The 17963-nt window shown below is 47.3% G+C and overlaps 2 protein-coding genes across 13 annotated transcripts; one reads left to right on the top strand and one right to left on the bottom strand.

Annotated features, from left to right (window-relative positions):
• Nucleotides 1-5561: 5561 nt before the first annotated feature.
• On the bottom strand, nt 5562-17842 carry PROSER3 (proline and serine rich 3). Of its 12 annotated transcripts, none has more exons than XM_069550398.1 (11): nt 17658-17842; nt 15589-15747; nt 15169-15371; nt 13926-14053; nt 13729-13838; nt 12814-12896; nt 12570-12712; nt 7170-7363; nt 6088-7054; nt 5907-5988; nt 5562-5752 (listed from the first exon to the last, which is right to left on the bottom strand). In XM_069550398.1, exons 2-11 carry the CDS (start codon nt 15592-15594, stop codon nt 5626-5628), a joined length of 2043 nt encoding a protein of 680 aa, XP_069406499.1. In that variant the 5' UTR covers nt 15595-15747; nt 17658-17842; the 3' UTR covers nt 5562-5625. The 12 variants fall into 12 exon arrangements, with proteins under 12 accessions (XP_069406499.1, XP_069406498.1, XP_069406501.1 ...); XM_069550397.1 differs by having other exon boundaries at nt 17693-17811; XM_069550400.1 differs by having other exon boundaries at nt 17715-17811.
• On the top strand, nt 15813-16328 carry LOC138418808 (non-histone chromosomal protein HMG-14). The gene has a single exon (XM_069550691.1). It carries the CDS (start codon nt 15930-15932, stop codon nt 16233-16235), a length of 306 nt encoding a protein of 101 aa, XP_069406792.1. The 5' UTR covers nt 15813-15929; the 3' UTR covers nt 16236-16328.
• Nucleotides 17843-17963: the final 121 nt, after the last annotated feature.

Genomic DNA, 17963 nt, shown 5'->3' with positions numbered 1-17963 from the left:
GAAGTTTGACAGCACCACGCCCATGCCTGCGTTTCATTGGTCGTCATTCCCCTCCTGAGACACACCCCCAGGTTCTTTATGCTTTGCTTCTAACATTTCTAACACTAAGCAGTGGACCCTTCCCTTAGTCCACTGTCAGTGATGGCTCTTCTGACACTTAGCTGGCTTCTCTCATGAACACAAGCTTTTCTCCACTCCCTAAGCAGCTCTTCAAAGTCCCGCTCCCCACTTTGTCAGTCCCGACTCAGCCCCTACCCCTGCTCTTGGAATACTAAGAACATTGGCCCATGGATGTTTTTCACTGGCTCAGATGCCTCGCACAAACTCAATTCTAATTTTTCCTGTTGTTGACTGAAGCTCAGAAAACGCTCTGTAACAATACCCTTTCCAAGAGAACTTGCCATTGGTCATGCCCTCAACAAGGTCCTCGAAGGTACATCCTTGATCAATCCATTCATTCATTCAAAAACTCTGATCACGTAATTTGTGGATCTATCAGTAACCAAAATGGGGGAAATATACCCTGCCCACATGGAACTCAAAAGCTAGTGGGAAAAGAATTTGCAAAATAAATATTTTAAAATATGGATAAAAATTAAGCAGAGATTGGGGAAAGGGAGTGTGATGGAGGAGTCAATTTACAGTTACTTACTTCAATTTATTGAACTTGTTGACCTCACTTCCACAACAGGTATTTCCCACATGAAGTACCCTCTGCCTGGAATATTCTTTGCACCCCCCTTCCCCTCATTGAAACACAACTGCAAATTCTTTCACGCTCCTCTCGTGAGAAAGTAAAGTCTGCCTTTCCTCCCTCCTGAATCTGGGCAAGACTGTGACAACTTCAACCAATAGAGAATAGGAATGAATAGGAACTGACACTATGTGATTTCCAAGGCGAGGTAGTAAAAGGTAATGCAGTTTCCTCTTTGTCTGCTGGAATGGCTAGCTCTGGAGCCTTGGTACACAATGAAGTGCAATTCTGCTGCTGCAGTTCATGCTTTGAGGAAGCCCAGATCATAATAAACTGTGGAAAATTCTGAAAAAGATGGGCATACCAGACCACCTGACCTGCCTCTTGAGAAACCTGTATGCAGGTCAGGAAGCAACAGTTAGAACTGGACATGGAACAACAGACTGGTTCCAAATAGGAAAAGGAGTACATCAAGGCTGTATATTGTCACCCTGCTTATTTAACTTACATGAAGAGTACATCATGAGAAACGCTGGGATGGGGGAAGTACAAGCTGGAATCAAGATTGCTGGGAGAAATATCAATCACCTCAGATATGCAGATGACACCACCCTTATGGCAGAAAGTGAAGAACTAAAGAGCCTCTTGATGAAAGTGAAAGAGAAGAGTGAAAAAGTTGGCTTAAAGCTCAACATTCAGAAAACTAAGATCATGGCCTCCGGTCCCATCACTTCATGGGAAATAGATGGGGAAACAGTGGAAATAGTGGCTGACTTTATTTTTCTGGGCTCCAAAGTCACTGCAGATGGTGATTGCAGCCATGAAATTAAAAGATGCTTATTCCTTGGAAGGAAAGTTATGACCAACCTAGACATCTTATTAAAAAGCAGAGACGTTACTTTGCCAACAAATGTCCGTCTAGTCAAGGCTATGGTTTTTCTAGTGGTCATGTATGGATGTGAGAGTTGGACTATAAAGAAAGCTGAGTGCCGAAGAATTGATGCTTTTGAACTGTGATGTTGGAGAAGACTCTTGAGAGTCCCTTGGACTGCAAGGAGATCCAACCAGTCCATCCTAAAGGAGATCAGTCCTGGGTGTTCATTGGAAGGACTGATGTTGAAGCTGAAACTCCAATACTTTGGCCACCTGATGTGAAGAGCTGACTCATTTGAAAAGACCGTGATGCTGGGAAAGATTGAGGGCAGGAGGAGAAGGGGATGGCAGAGGATGAGATGGTTGGATGGCATCACTGACTCACTGGACATGGGTTTGTGTGGACTCCTGGAGCTGGTGATGGGACAGGGAGGCTTGGTGTGCTGCGGTTCATGGGGTCACAAAGAGTCAGACACGACTGCGTGACTGAACTGAACTGAACTGAAACCACAGACTCCACAGGTGAAGAATCTGCCTGCAGTGCTGGAGCCACAGAAGACATGGGTTTGATCCCTGAGTTGGGAAGATCCCCTGGAGTAGGAAACAGCAACCCACTCCAGTACTCTTGCCTGGAAAATCTCATGGACAGAGGAGTATGGCGGCCTACAGTCCATGGGATCGCAAAGAGTTGGAACACAGTTGAGCACATGAACACAAACAAACCAAAAAAAGCCACATGGAGAGACCTTGTATAGACACTACAGTCCAGCCTGGAGTTGTCTGAGCCCTGATGCTGAACTTAGGAGTGAAGAGGCTCCAGAGATTCCACTCCCAGCTGTCAAGCCACCTTTGTCTTCCCAGCCGAACCCCTAGACATCATGGAGCAGAAATGATCTATTCCCAACTCTACCCTGTCCAAATTTTTGACTCACAGAACCTATGAGCATAATAGAATCATTGTTTTGTGCCACTAAGTTTTGGGGATAGCTTGTAACCCAGAAATAGTCATTAGGATGGCCCTTTGTTAATTATTAATTCCTACCTATCTCAACTCCTCAGGAATACTTCTAGGCTCCACTCACCCCACACACACCAACTAAATCAGATTCTGCTGCTATAAACATCTTTTTTTTCTCCTTATACCTAAACAGCTATTTCCTTCTTTTTACTTAAATGTATGGCTGTTCCTAAAGACTGAAAACAAATATTTAACATGTCTATAACATACAAAAGCTACTTTTTGTAGAAATCTATCCTATCCTCTTTTTCGTAAATACAAATATCAACATAATCCTGATTGCATATTTAACACCTTATTATAAAAATTGTTTAACATACAGCAAAGCTGAACAATTTTACACCCATATAACCACCCCAGATCCTACCATTAACATTTTACTATATTTGTTTTATCTCACATCTATTACTCTATTCATCTGTTAATTTAACTTTGGATACATTTCAAAATAAATTGGAGAAGGCAATGGCAACCCACTCCAGTACTCTTGCCTGGAAAATCCCATGGATGGAGGAGCCAGGTGGGCTGCAGCCCTTGGGTCTCGAAGAGTCGGATAGGACTGAGCGACTTCACTTTCACTTTTCACTTTCATGCACTGGAGAAGGAAATGGCAACCCACTCCAGTGTTCTTGCCTGAAGAATCCCAGGGCCAGGGGAGCCTGGAGGGCTGCCGTCTATGGGGTCGCACAGAGTCAGACATGACTGAAGTGACTTAGCAGCAGCAGCAGCAAAATAAATTAAAGACATTGTATACTGTCCCATAAATACTTCAGCATGCATATCTCTCACTAGAGTTCAATATTTATTTTTCTTTTCAGGTAATATATACCCAATGTAATCCACAATTTCATTGAATTTTAACAGGTGCATGTGTGCATTTGTGCTAAGTCGCTTCAGTTGTGTTCAACTCTTTGCAATCCCATGGACAGTAGCCTGCCAGGCTCCTCTGTCCATGAGATTCTACAGGCAAGAATACCGGAATGGGTTCCCATACCCTCCTCCAGGGGATCATCCCAACCCACGGATCACACTGGCGTTTCTTACGTCTCCTGCATTGGCAGGTGAGTTCTTTATCACTAGCACCACCTGGGAAGCCCCTAGCAAGTGCATATACCTTCATAATCCAAATCCTTACCCAGGATGGCAGCTGAACATTTTTATACAGCATCCCAGGACTCCCAAAGGAGGTGAGGGGAAAGATTAGGAGAAAACCAGGTGGAGGGCTTCCCTGGTGCTCTGTGGTCAAGAATCCACCTGTCAATGCAGGAAACACGGGTTTCCAGGAAGATCGCACATACCGCACAGCAACTAAACCTGTGTACCAAATCTATTGAGCTTGTGTTCTAGAGCTGGGGAACCACAACTACTGAGCCCACATGCTGCAACTAGAAGCCCCTGTGCCCTAGAGCTTGCTCTCAGCAACAAGAGAAGCCTCCACAATGAGAAGACTGCACACCACACCTAGAGAGTGGCCCCTACTCGACACAAGTAGAGGAAAGCCTGCACAGCAATGAAGACCCAGCACAGCCATAAATAAGCAAATAAATAATTTTTTAATTATTTAAAAAACAGGTGGAAACTGTATCATCTTTTCTAATCCAATTCAGAAAGTTAAAGTAAAATTGCTTCCTTTGCATTCTGTGGAGGCGGTCACAAAGTTCTACCCAGTATCAAGAAGGAACATAGACCCTATTTTTTGATAGGAAATATGCCAAAGAATTCGAACACAAAACAATAGGTTTTTCAGTAGTCCAGAGAGATGATGATAGTCTAGATTAGGGTCAAGGGAGGGGTTAAATTCTGGAGAGTTTTTTTTTTTTAAGTGATGGTAACTCTTATAGTTTCTTGTCACAGCTTTTATTTATTTAGTTTTTTTGGTTGTGCTGGGCCTACTTTGCTGCACTCTGGCTTTCTCTAGTTATGGCAAGCGGGGGCTGGTTTTTGTTGTAGTGCTCAGGCTTCTTATTGCAGTGACTTCTCTTGTTGCAGGGCACAGGCTGTAAGCACACAGGCTGCAGTAGTTGCAGCAGGCAGGCTCAGTACCTGCGGCACAAAAGCTTATCGCTCTGCTGCCTGTGGAATCTTCCCCAACCAGGGATCGAACCCAAGTCCCCTGCATCTGCAGGTGGATTCCTATCCACTGTACCACCAGGGAAGTCCCTGGAGAGATTTTAAAGGTAGAGATGATATGACTTGCTCGTCAACTGATTGTGAGGAGAATCAACGACAGCTATGAGGCTTCTGACTTGAGCAGGTGGAAGGATGGAGCCGAGAGCCAGGGAGGAGCAGGTTTAGGGCAAGGATTAAGACCTATGGAGTTTGAGAGATTTCTTAGAACTTTTTGCGTGGATGATGAGCAAGTCATGGGATATAGGAACCTGAGGTTCTAGGCTGAAGATAGGAATTTGTTGTAGTACTCGGGGTTCACAATTTGTACGACTTTGTACAGTTCAAAGTCATCTGTCAGAACAGAGATGAGGTTCAGAACCATGAAGCCAGATGAGAGCACCTGGGACTGATTGTAGATAGAAAAGTCAAGGCCTGGGACACCAAAGTGACAGGTGTGAGGCGCAATGAGGCACAACCAGATTGGTGAGGAGAAGGCTGGGGTTCTGGAAGCTAGGCAAGGAAGTGCTTCAAACAGTGAGTGGGGATCAGCTCACCTAATGCTGCTGCTGGGTCAAGCAGGATGTGGAGGCCTGACCTTTGTCTAACACTCTAATGACTACAAGCTTCACACCCAGAGAATAGTTCCTTTGGTCTCATCTGAGACAGGAGGACCCACTTGCCCAGAAACCCTCTCCTGCCCTCAAAGATGAAAGCAGAAGAGACTTGGCTTCAGTGGTCAGAAACAAGAGTTAAGTGGTGCAGGGCAGAGCTAGTGTGGGGGAGAGGAAGGGGGGCACAGGGAGCTATTTCCCTAAATTAGCAAGACCTTTGGCCTTTTCAAACAACTTCTTTTCTGGAGACAACCAGTAATCTGAAAAAAAATTTTTTTATTAAGAAAAATAGAATCTATACAATTCAAAGTCGTCTGGCCTCAAGAGAGGCTCCTTCCCTCCTCGGCCGCAGCCCTGGGGACCCGGGGGGGCGACCTGGCTGGAGGAGACCGAGACTCTGGGTCTTCAGGATGGCCCAACAGGCGGGCTATTTGGGCATCCACTTTCCTGGAAAAAGGACAGTGGGTAGAGGTTGAGGTATTTGTTCAGGATTAGGGTCTGGGGCTATCTATGTTCTGGGAAAGGGGTTCAGGAGAGGTGGGCACCACATGGCAATCTCAGAATTCGGGGGCCGGGTGTGTTAAATCCTGGCGATGGTCACCTTTTCTGCTGCCGCAGCGCCATCCTTTGAATCCTTAGCACCTGCAGTATAGGGTCGTCCTGGAACTCGCTCCCATCAGAGTCTAAGGGGAAAAGGAGCAAGATTCAAGGAGCCGGACTCATAGAGTAATGGACTGCCATTCAGAACACGGCAGCCGCGCGCCGCGTGCGCGCCTGCTCACCTTCCGCAGCCTGCAGAAGTCTGGCAGCCTGGGAGAGCAGGTCTTCTGAGGGGGCGTGGCCAGCATCGGGTGAGGGCGTGGCTACCACCTCTAAAGACCCGGCCTCGAATGGAGGGGGCGGGGCCTTAACACAAGTGGCCACCACCTCAGCTGGAGGAGGCAGGATCTTGGGCTGCAGACGCTTGACTTCAGCCAAGGGAGTGTCTTTGTCTTTCCTAGGCACTGATCCCGCTAGGGGGAGCATGGTCTTGGCATTCCGAGACACCGCCTTAGACCGATCCGGTGATTCAGATAGATGAGCCGTGACCTCTGAGCGAGGGGTCATAGGGTGTGAGGCCTTGGCTTTCCGAGGTTCAGCCTCGTGTGGAGGCGGGCCCTCAAACCGGGGGGGCGTGTCCTCCAGGCTGTCCGGAAACAGCCGAGCCATCACCACCTGGCCCAGCGCGCCTCTGAGCTGCGGGCCAGGGCCCTCGTGCTCATCCGCGGCCATGACTCGCCCTGAAGACTCCCGGCGTTGGTCTCTGCTTCTCCGAGGCTTGGAGCTTTGCTTCTCGACCTCCTCTGGACTGCTTGGTGCAGGGGTGGGGGGGCCCTGGGGGGCTGCAGGGGTCGTGGGTGTGGAGGCATGGGGCGCGGGGGTTGAGGCTGGAGGGGCAGGATTGGAGGCCAGGGTCGCTGGGGCGGAGGCCGGGGGCGCTGGGGTGGAGGCCGGGAGTGTTGGAGGGATGACCCCAAGAGATATCCAGGGACTGGGCTGTGGGGCCCAGAAGAATCCATGGGGACTGGGACCCCAAAAGATGTGTGGAGAGAACCCTGGGGGAATAGGAGGCCTCTCCATGCGGAAAGCTTCCTGGAATACAGGTGGAACCACACTGCCCCAAAGTGGGATGGAGTTAGACTGGGTTCCCAGGGAACCAAGGGTCTCCACAGCGGGAGGAGATGGCTGTGGACAGATGGGGGAAGGGACCTGAGAGGGAGAGAAAAGGTAGAGAGTCCTCAGTCCCTCTCAGCCTCCCCCCTCCTCCAACTTCCCTTAGGATCCTCCCTCCACCCCCCTCAGGCTCCTCCCTCCTCCATCTCACCGAGGTGGTGAGGGCAGTAGTCTGCGGCAGCACCCAGGTTCCGTCACCCTGGCTTCTTCGAGCCTGTTCAAGTTTCCGCCGCTGCCGCCACTGGTAGAGAATGTCATCCTCTGGCCGCAGGGGTGCCTGGGAGGACGCCGGGGCAGGAGTAGGGATGGGGGCAGGAGTAGGGATGGGGGCGGGTGCTGGGGTTGCTGTGGAGGAAGTAGAGGGAAGAGGGGTAAGGCAGGGCCTGGGTGATGAGCAAGGATAGACTAGCACACACCCTTTGAGTACCAGGTTATTCAGACAGGCTCTCCAGATATTGTCCCGAGTCCCCTGCAGATTGGGAAATGGGGAAAGGGGGCAGAATCGGAGAAGAGAGCCCTCATGGGCTTCAACCTGTCATCATTTGACTCTTCATCATCAACAAATATTACTGAGCCCTTACTATGTGCCAGGCACTGTTCTGGACACGGTGGTCACAGCAGGGACCAGGGCAGATCTTCCAGAATCTGCCCACATCGCCCCACTTTACCACCCTCACTTGCCAACCCATAACAACTTCCTCCATGGCTTCCCTTCTCTCCCATCCTCTGAAACGGCCTCCATCCACAGTCCAGGGAGCCTGTGAACACCTGAGTCAGGTCAGGGCCCTCCTGATTTAGAATCTTCCCTGGGCTGTACCTCTCTCCTGGTAAAAAGCACATCTTTGCACTTGTAGTTCCCTTTGCCTGGAAGGCTCTTCACTTATGCATCCGCGGGATTAACTCCAAGTCCTTTAGGTATTTGCCCAAGTACCACCTTTTTCATCAGACCATCCCTGGCTGCCCTATTCAAAATTGCAATAGCCCAGCCCTACCACCCTCCATCCTCTTTCCTGTTCCATTTTTCTCCTTAGCACCTATCACCTTCTAATTACTAAAGATCACACTTCTTTGCTTATTCATTGTTCATCTCTCCCTCCATAATGCTGGCTACACAAGGACAGCAGTTTTTATCTGCCAGGCTGTTACCAGATCCCCAGTGTCAAGAATAGGGCCTAGTGTCAGTATATGTAACCTAAGGGCAAAATAGAAAATAAATATATGCAAAATTGTGCTCCATTCCAGTGTCCAGCACTGTACTGGGGATACAGGAGTGACTAAGAGCAGGGTCACCACCTATCCTCAAGCCTGTGGGACAAAGGGACATCATTTCCCATCACCCAGGTTATCATTTCATGAGTCATGATTAGTATGGCTATCATTATCTCTCAGAAGCCCTACCTACTAATGCTGCACAGAGAAGGGGAAGCAAGGTAGGGGGCAGCATCTGGGACCTCCCCTCCCCTCCCCTCTGTATCCTGTGAGTCTATTTCCAGACCTGGCCACTTCCCTTTACTCTGCTCCTAGCAGAGTAGCAGCCACAGGGAGTTTGCTAACACCCGGTAAAGATCTTGTCCCTGCCTTGCTCACCACCCTCCTGTGGCTCCCCAGTAGATCATGACCAAATGCTTCACATGGCTACACAGCCCCATGTAATCTGACCCCTCCCAATATCTTCCACTTTATCTCACACTACCCTTACCCCTGGTTCTTGCCTTTTCTTGTTCATTATCTGCATTGTGCTCTCTCCCACCTCAGGTCCTTTGTACAGGCTACAGGGCTATAGGCCTCACCTTCATCATTCAGGTTTCCACTTAGATAGCACCTCTTCCAGGAAGGCCTTCTCTGACATCCCAGTATCACAAGTCTCCCCTGCATGCCCCTCATTTCTGCTTATATTTGTTTGTGGAGTTATGCAGCTATTCTGTGCCCCACACTCACTATTCTGTGAGCACCATGAAGGTGAGACCACGAATGGTTGGTTCACTAAGGAATCCCTAATCTTGAACACAGGCTTCACAGGCAACACGTATTCAATGTGTGTTGCATAAAGAATACATATATTTACTCTGCGAAAAACTTATGAAGTAGTAGGTTTATCCCTATTTTACAGATGAGGAAACAGGATCAGGAAGGAGAAGTGAATAAAAAGAGAAGCTTGGAAGGATCAAAGAATCGGGATGGCTTGGGCAAGATCACTCAACACGCACAAACAGCACTCTGTTCCCTCTGCTTGCCTGTCCCCACTCATGGGCGTCCCATGAGATATGGAGAGACTCTTTTCCTGGCTACCACTGCATCCCAGGAACTGGGGCACAGAGTAATAGTAACAACAGTGATGACAAAATAGTAGCCCACCTCTTTAACCCAACCTCTGAAATCTTGGGGGCAGAAATTTGAGAGTTCAACACTTTGCATGTTTTAGTCAAGTTGCTAGGTATGTACAGGATTGACAGGGATCTGGGTCAGAACATCAGGTATATAGAACACTGGTATATAGTTGAACATGTGAAATTGCCATTATTCAACCATTTTTTCACTTACAAAGACAAAAATTTCATAAGATTCATAGTAGAATGAATATTTACTCCCTGACTTCAGACTATACTACAAAGCCACAGTAATCAAAACAGTATGGTACTGGCACAGAAACAGGCACAGATGAATAGAACAGATCAAAGCACCCAGAAATGAACCCACACACTTATGGTCAATTAATCTACAACAAAGGAGGCAAAAATATACAATGGGGAAAAGACAGTTTCTTCAATAAGTGCTGCTAGGAAAACTGGACTGCTGCTGCTGCTAAGTCGCTTCAGTCGTGTCCGACTGTGCGACCCCATAGACAGAAGCCCACCAGATTCCCCCGTCCCTGGGATTCTCCAGGCAAGAACACTGGAGTGGGTTGCCATTTCCTTCTCCAGTGCATGAAAGTGAAAAGTGAAAGGGAAGTCACTCCGTTGTGTCCGACTCTTCACGACCCCATGGACTGCAGCCTACCAGGCTCCCCCGTCTGTGGGATTTTCCAGGCAAGAATACTGGAGTGGGGTGCCATTGCCTTCTCTGGGAAAACTGGACAGCTACATGTAAAAGAATATTAGAACATTTTCTCCCACCATATACAAAAATAAACTCAAGATGGATTAAAGACCTAAATGTAAGATCTGAGCCATACAACTCCTAGAAGATAACATAGCCATGGCGTAGCAATATTTTTGTAGATCTATCTCCTAAGGCAAAGGAAACAAAAACAAAAATAAATGAATGGGACCCAATTAAACTTAAAAGTTTTGTACAGCAAAGGAAACAATCAACAAAACAAAAAGACAACCTATTGAATGGGAGAAAACATTTGCAAGTGATACGACCAACAAGGGATTAATAGCTCATACAACTTAACATTAAAAAAAAAAAACTTGATTAAAAGATGGGTAGGATCTGCCTGAGGGCAACTGAGGCCACTTCCTGGGTGCCTGGCCTCGCTGCCCCGCAGCCGAGTGGCGACCGGCCTTGCCCATGGCCCCTTGCTTTCCCTGGGGCTGGTGGCGGAGTTGGGGGTGCGGGTGGAAGCAGATTCACATCTGCAGAAGCACTAGACAACCCCCACCCCTGCCCCACTTTGTGTTATTCCTCCTCTTACTCTGAGCTGTGAGTAATTTTAACCCTGTACATATGGCAGCTCTTCTGATGCACAGACTATTTTATCAATGTCAGTCCCATCCCCATAGGATGACTCCATGGGTGTTTCCAGACTCAGGCTCTGACGAACGAAATAAAAAGTTTTTTTTGTTTTTTTTTTTTAAAAAGAGATGGGAAGAAGACCTGAACAGACACTTTTCTGAATAAGACAGATGGCCAACAGACACATTAAAAGATGCTCAACATTACTACTCATCAGAGAAATGCAAATCAAAACCACAATGAGATAATCACCTCAAATCTTTCTAAATGGTTATCATTAAAAAGACCACAAATAACAAATGTTGGCAAAGATGTGGAGAAAAGGGAACCCTTGTAGTACAGTGTTTATGGGAATGTGTTTAAATTGGTACAGCTACAGTGGAAAACAGCATGGAGATTCCTCAAAAGACTAAAAATAGAACTATGATACATTCCAGCAATTCCACTCCTGGGTATATGTCTAAAGAAAATGAAAACAGTAATTTGAAAAGATACATGCACCCCAACAGCAGCATTATTTACAACAGCCAAAATACAGAAGCAACTTTGGTATTCATCAACAGATGAATGGATAAAGAAGATGTGGTGTATATATACAGTGGAGTATTACTCATCCATTAAAAAAGAATGAAATTCTACCATTTGCAACAACACAAATGGTTCTTTTCTGGGGGTGAGGGGAAGATATTATGCTTAGTGAAATAAGTCAGACAGAGAAAGATGAATACCATATTTTATCACTTATATGTAGAACTGAAAGAATAAAACAAATGAATATTAAAAAAAACCAGAAATTGACTCACAGATATAGGGAACAAACCAGTGGTTAGGATAGAGGGAAGCAGGGGAAGGGTGGGATAGGGACAGGGGATAAGAAGTAAAAACTACTGTGTATAAATAGGCTACAAAGATATATTGTGGAGCACAAGAAAGATAGCCAATATTTTAGAATATAGGGTTGGCCAAAAAATTTATTTGGTTTTAAGTGAAAATAAAAGACATACTCTTCATTCTCACCAAGAACTTTACTGAATAATATATTCACTAACCAAATGAACTTTTTGGCTAACCTAATAATGTTAAGAGGTTCCCTGGTGGCCAAGTGACAAAGAATCTGCCTGCAATGCAGGAGACATGGATTCTATTCAGGAAATAGCAACCCACTCCAGTATTCTTGCCTGGGAAATTCCATGGGCAGAGGAGCCTGGTGGGCTACAGTTGGACACTAAATCACCATCTCCGCAAATAACTTCAAATGGAGTATAATCTATGAACATTTGAATTACTATGTCGTCCACCTTAAACTAATAGAATATTGTCAATCAACTATGCCTCAATTAAAAAAAGGATGACTTCATCCTAAATGAGATAGATATATAAATACTCTTCATACTGTTTAGGTCAAATTTTGCTGCCAAATCAGCTATGGTGCCAAATTTGCAACAAGCCTTCTGATTTTGGAGCTTCATGTTCAGAACTGCAGACAGGATGCAGAGAGAGAAATTGCATACTCATGGGAGCTACTGTGTATGCTTTCTTAATTTTTTTGGCCCTGGCTCATAGCATGCGGGATCTCAGTTCCCTGATCAGGGATTGAAACTGCACCCCCTGCATTGGCAGTGTGGAGTCTTAACCACTGGACCACCAGGGAAGTCCTCCCATGATAGGTACTGTTAACAGAGCCATGCTGTGTACTCCATGTATTCACCAACTCTTTCAATCCTCACGACACCTACAGCAGGGGAATACAGTTATTATCCCTGTTTTACAGCTGGGTAAACAAAGTGCAGAGAAGCCCAAGGTCACAGAGCTATAAGTCGAAAAGTTGGAATTTGCACCCAGACTGCCCTCATCCTCACCTCCCAGCACTTACCTTGTGCCGTGAGGTCAGGGTCCTTGATGGAGTCAGGAGTGAAGGTCATGGAGAAGGGAGAGAGGCCATCAGAGCTGACAGGGAATGAGGAGCTGCCACCATCGCTGGGGCTGAGGGAGGAGGTGGAGGAGACGGAGGCCTTGCTGGAGGGAGAAGGCAGAAGTGAGGCCACCGGGGTCTCAGAGGCAGCAGCCTGGGCCCAGAGAGGAAGGACTGGGGAGGATGATGTGGGCGGGGGAGGCACCTGCGTTTGAGCAGCCTGGCAGCTCTGCTTTGCAAGCTCAGTGTCTCCAAGTCCAGCAGGGATGAGTTCCATGTGTTGAGACTCTGTGAGGTGAGAGGGGGTCAGAGACTAGCCCCCATTGCAAAGGCTTCTGGGAAAGGGGCTCTGGACAGAGGGCCTGAATGCAGGTCTACATTCCACCTGGCATCCTCACATGCTGGCTAACAATCTGCTCCTCCTCCTTAGGGAAGACAGACCAGGTTTCCCTCTGTGGATCCATAACCCTCAGTGTAGTCATTGTTATAGTAGAAGGGTTGACCCTACCTTCCTGATCAGGCCTGGCTGGTCACAGTGTTCTGTCCTCCAGTTCACAGTGACTGGCTCACAAGGATGAGTGAATGAGAGTAAGTCCTGGGGCTTTGGATGGAGCTATTGGAAAAGCTTTTTCTTTTCACTGGAGTAATCAAGTATATCAGACACCTACAGCTACTGGAGACATCTTAGCTATTTTGAGGGGAAAGCCTACCTGAGATTGAGCCAAACAAGGAGGAACCAAAAGCCATGAGAGTTGAGTTCCTCCCAATACTGGTCAGTTACCTGGATTCAGCTATGCTGAAAAGCATCTAGTTTTGGATTTCTTGATTACACTAGCTAACAAAGCCTCCCTTTTTTGTTTAGGCTTCCTTGAACTGGGGGTTGACTCTAATGCTAACTACATGTTTATTTGGTTTTTTTTTTTCCTTCTTCTTTTCTGGCTGAGCCATGCAGTGGCATATAGGATCTAATTTCCTGACCAAGGGTCGAACCTGCGCACCCTGCATTGGAAGTGGAGAGTCTTAACCACTAGATCACCAGGGAATTTCTGACACTAGTTCTATCTCAGGGCTGGTGCTATCAGTCCAGGCATGGAGGGAAAGAAGTGGGTGGTAGTGTCACCTGCTTTATTTCCTGAAGGGGTGCCACAGCCTTAGCCTTTGATGCACTGGCCATCTTAGCATGAGTCAGGGCTGCTGTGTAGGGTCTTCCTTCTGGTTCACTGGCTCCTGCTGAGATGCCCCAATTGATTTAGTTGGGGGCAGGTAGAGGAGCTGCTGGGGGTATTGCTCAGGAGGAGATGAGACTGAAGCAGGTACCTGCTGCAAGTTGACTGCCAGGGTCTGAAGATTCAGGCCGCAGCCACCAAAAGTCAGCTGGGGTTGGGCCTGCAGACTGGCGTTCTTCTCGGCTTGTGGGCTGAGCCTGTCGGAACCGGTTTATGTACCTGCGAGCATCAGAGAATTGGGAGGTGGGTGGGATGAGGAGCACCCAATAATAATAACAATAATAATCACAATAGTCAATGTATATATAGCACCATAGCAACACTTGGGAGTTGATCCTCAGCATCTGTTCTCCTTTCTTATACAGTAATGCAATATTATGTAAGACGATATAACCCTGGGGACATAGCCACTCTTCTATAAACACATTTTCTAGATACCCTTGCAGATTTATGGCCATGTATATTCCTGACCACAAGATGCAATTCTGGAAAGTGGATATGGCTGGGAGCCATTATGGGCCATGAAGGAAAGGGTAACAGCCTAGGGAAGGGAGAGCAACAAGAGAGAAGGAAACCGTGTCTCTGACACCTCAGTTAGTGGCTGCCATATCAGCCCTGGAGAAGGCAGTGGCACCCCACTCCAGTACTCTTGCCTGGAAAATCCCATGGATGGAGGAGCCTGGAAGGCTGCAGTCCATGGGGTTGCTGAGGGTCGGACACGACTGAGCGACTTCACTTTCCCTTTTCACTTGCATGCATTGGAGAAGACAATGGCAAACCACTCCAGTGTTCTTGCCTGGAGAATCCCAGGGACGGGGGAGCCTGGTGGGCTGCCCTCTATGGGGTCGCACAGAGTTGGACACAACTGAAGCGACTTAGCAGCAGCAGCAGCAGCAGCTTAGCAGCATATCAGCCCTGGTTGCTTCTGCCTGGACTGTTATGTGAGGGAGACATATTGATAAACACTCTTGTTTAAGGCACGATTCATTTGGGACTCCTTCTTATAGCAGCTGAACTTGGATCCTACAAATCCAAGGGCTCACTATGTGGCTCACTATTGTTTGTTACAGATGCAGTACTGATGGTAATTCATTGAAAACTTAAAACAGACCCAGAACATATGTGCTATTAATATCCTCAATATACAGATGAAGAAACTGAGGGCAGGATTGTACAGTGATAAAGCCTGGATTTGAATCTAGCTCCAGAGCGCTTGGTAACGTGAATGAAGCATGATCCTAAAAGTGCAGCTCTGGCTAGGATGATTATTATGGATGTCTGCCCCCTCACACTGATCCAAATCCTTCTTTCCCCTGAGAGCTACTGGAACTTACTTGGCCACCACAGAGTCCCCACTGTCAGTCACGATGGGTGGTGGGGAGGCTCTCATCTGGCCCTCAGCGGTGCTGGGTGGGGAAGGGGTCCCTGAGCTGGATGGCCAGGACTCCTCAAACAGCTCAGGGGAGCTGGGGCCTGTGGCCAGAGCCTTGGAAGCTTCTGGAAGTCTGGATCTCTGGGACGTGGATGGGCTCAGGGTCTAATACAGAGGAGGTGAAGAGAAGAAAAAGTGAGGCTGAGGAGTCATCCCTGTAGCGAAACGAAGACACATATGAAATCTCAGTCCAGAGGGGCGGAAACACATCCCACAATGGCAACAACTCAGAGTGATTGGGGAGGTGACAAGTGATTCAGGTGGTGGAGGACAAGGGCAAGGCCATGGGGAAGAGAGGAGAGGCTTTCTTTTAATCTCTCACCCCCATCTCTCATCACGTCTTCCTTCCCTCTAGTCTTCACTCCCTTCTTACTGGTTGGCACACAGCACTCTCTGTGGGGTGTCCTCACCTGGGCGTGCCAGGTTTGGCTTCAGAATGGCCAGTAGTGGCTTCAAACCACACTACGGTTCCCACGGAATCCTGGAAGAGACGAACTATAATTTCCATGAAGCACCACTGTACATTCAAGATAATGACACTGGAGGGGTCCCAGCAGCTCGGGCGGCGGGAGGAGCGGCTGCGGTCGGGCTACTCAGCTTCGCGAAGGCTCTCGGCGCGCCGCGGCCCTCAGGCACACGGCTCTCGCCCGCCCCGTCGCCACGATGCCCAAGAGGAAGGTCAGCTCCGCCGAGGGGGCGGCGAAGGAGGAGCCCAAGAGGAGATCGGCGAGGTTGTCAGCTAAACCGGCTCCTGCGAAAGTGGAAACGAAGCCAAAAAAGGCGGCGGGAAAGGATAAATCTTCAGACAAAAAAGTGCAAACAAAAGGGAAAAGAGGAGCAAAGGGAAAACAGGCGGAAGTGGCTAACCAGGAGACTAAAGAAGACTTACCTGCAGAAAATGGAGAGACTAAAAACGAGGAGAGCCCAGCCTCTGATGAAGCAGAAGAGAAAGAAGCCAAGTCTGATTAATAACCACACACCGAGTCCTGTCAGTGGTCCCTGTTTCCCTTCTTGTACAATCCAGAGGAATATTTTTATCAACTATTTTGTAAATGCAAGTTTTTTAGTAGCTCTAGAAACATTTTTAAAAAGGAGGGAATCCCACCTCATCCCATTTTTTAAGTGTAAATGCTTTTTTTTAAGAGGTGAAATCATTTGCTGGTTATTTTTTGGTGCAACCAGAAAATAGTGGGATATTGGATACGGGAGGCTTTGATTGTCTTGGGTGTCAGCTTAACATTCCATAGATGGGGGGTAGCTTTTATATCCTATAATACAAAAGCATACTAAATGGCAGTTTGGAGTCAGTTGTGCAGTTAATGTCTTGAACACTTTAAATTACTTCTCTTCCCATATTGTTTTGGTAGAATTATTTCCTACAGAAAACCACTTTTTGATCTTGGCTCTCCTGGTCAGAATTTTGTGCACTATACTATAACATCTTTGGTCGTGGTAGTCCAGTTTTCCTAGTAACTTGGTTAATGTGCTGTGAACGATTGACAGTTTGGGTATGTAGTGTATATGATTGTGAATCAGTGGGACTTAAGATGTAACAGCATATCAATATTTGAAGATATTGGTACTTGATATCCTGTTAAGGAAAGTTTGCTCCAAATTTTAAGCTGGAAAGTCACTGGAATAACTGTTAAGAATCACAACTACATGATATTTTAGATTTCTGGTACGTATGTGAAGAATTGTGTACAAATTGAAATGTCTGTGTAGTGATCCTCAAAACAACCAATAAAATCTCAGTTATAAAAGAAAAAAAAAAAAAAAGATAATGACACTGGAGGCACGATTCCCACCAGTCCCTGGAGCAGTCTCAAAAGAGAACCCGGGAACTGTTGGTTGGTGATTCGTAACCCTGGATCCAGTCTAAGAGGAGTCTTTTAAAAATACAGAGGCGTGATGCTCACCCAAGATCAAAAGAATCAGAGTATCTGGAACGGGGCTGGGCATCTACATACATCTGTTTCGCAGTGTTTCTGGTGACTCTGAAGTGGAAGTCAGGAAAAGAGCCAAGGCTAAACCCTATCACTGTATATTTCCCATAAGTCCTTAGGACATTAAGAAGGGGAGTAGATGGATTACAATTCCTATAGTCATTGGGCTCCGCCTAAGCAAGACACCCGTGGCAGTCTTGGAGCAAATTCAAAATTACGAATCTTAATTCCCAAGGTGCCCCCAGACACTTTTAGAAAAAAAAAAAAAAAAGCCCTTAGGGCCACTTAGCGGAACGTAAAACGCTATGGAACCCCCGCAGTGGTAAAGTCCAAGGTCGGAGCCGCTTAAGGCTGTGGAGCATCTTGGGAGTTGTAGTTCCAGTAAGGTTGAGAACCCTTGACTCTGGAACGTAGCAAACCTGATCTTAGGTTGTGTTACTCTCACCCTTGATCCTCCCCAGGCCTCCTGTAATCCATCACCTGAAGTCCATCCTGCAGCTACCTTGCAGATTCCGCCGGCTCTGCTCGGTCACCGGACTCTCCCGGAGCGCACCTTTGTCGCTTAGCAATACTCTATAACCCCGCCCCTCTTTGGGACTGCCGGCGCGGGAAGAGAGCGGTCTCTAAGGCGACCAATGATAGAGAGGAAAATAAAAGTAATTGGACAATGGCCAAAGGGAGATCCCTCACAATTGGCTGTAACGGGAATGAGAGGGAATGTTTGATTGGGGAACGGTAGCGAGATGCAGTA

This window comes from Ovis canadensis, chromosome 14, assembly GCF_042477335.2.
Source record: "Ovis canadensis isolate MfBH-ARS-UI-01 breed Bighorn chromosome 14, ARS-UI_OviCan_v2, whole genome shotgun sequence".
NCBI lineage: Eukaryota > Metazoa > Chordata > Mammalia > Artiodactyla > Bovidae > Ovis > Ovis canadensis.
Note: the sequence above shows the minus strand (reverse complement) of the source record. Positions and strands in the feature narration are given on the sequence as shown.

Bases quoted from the DNA above. Each gene is read 5' to 3' on its own strand.
- LOC138418808 (XM_069550691.1), top strand. From the start codon at position 15,930: ATGCCCAAGAGGAAGGTCAGCTCCGCCGAGGGGGCGGCGAAGGAGGAG.
- PROSER3 (XM_069550398.1), bottom strand. The intron at 12,897-13,728 runs GTGACACTACCA...CTCACCTCACAG, and splicing joins CCCTTCAGGAAATAAAGCAG to AGTCTCAACACATGGAACTC. The intron at 5,753-5,906 runs GTGACCATCGCC...TCCTTTTTCCAG, and splicing joins GCGCTGCGGCAGCAGAAAAG to GAAAGTGGATGCCCAAATAG.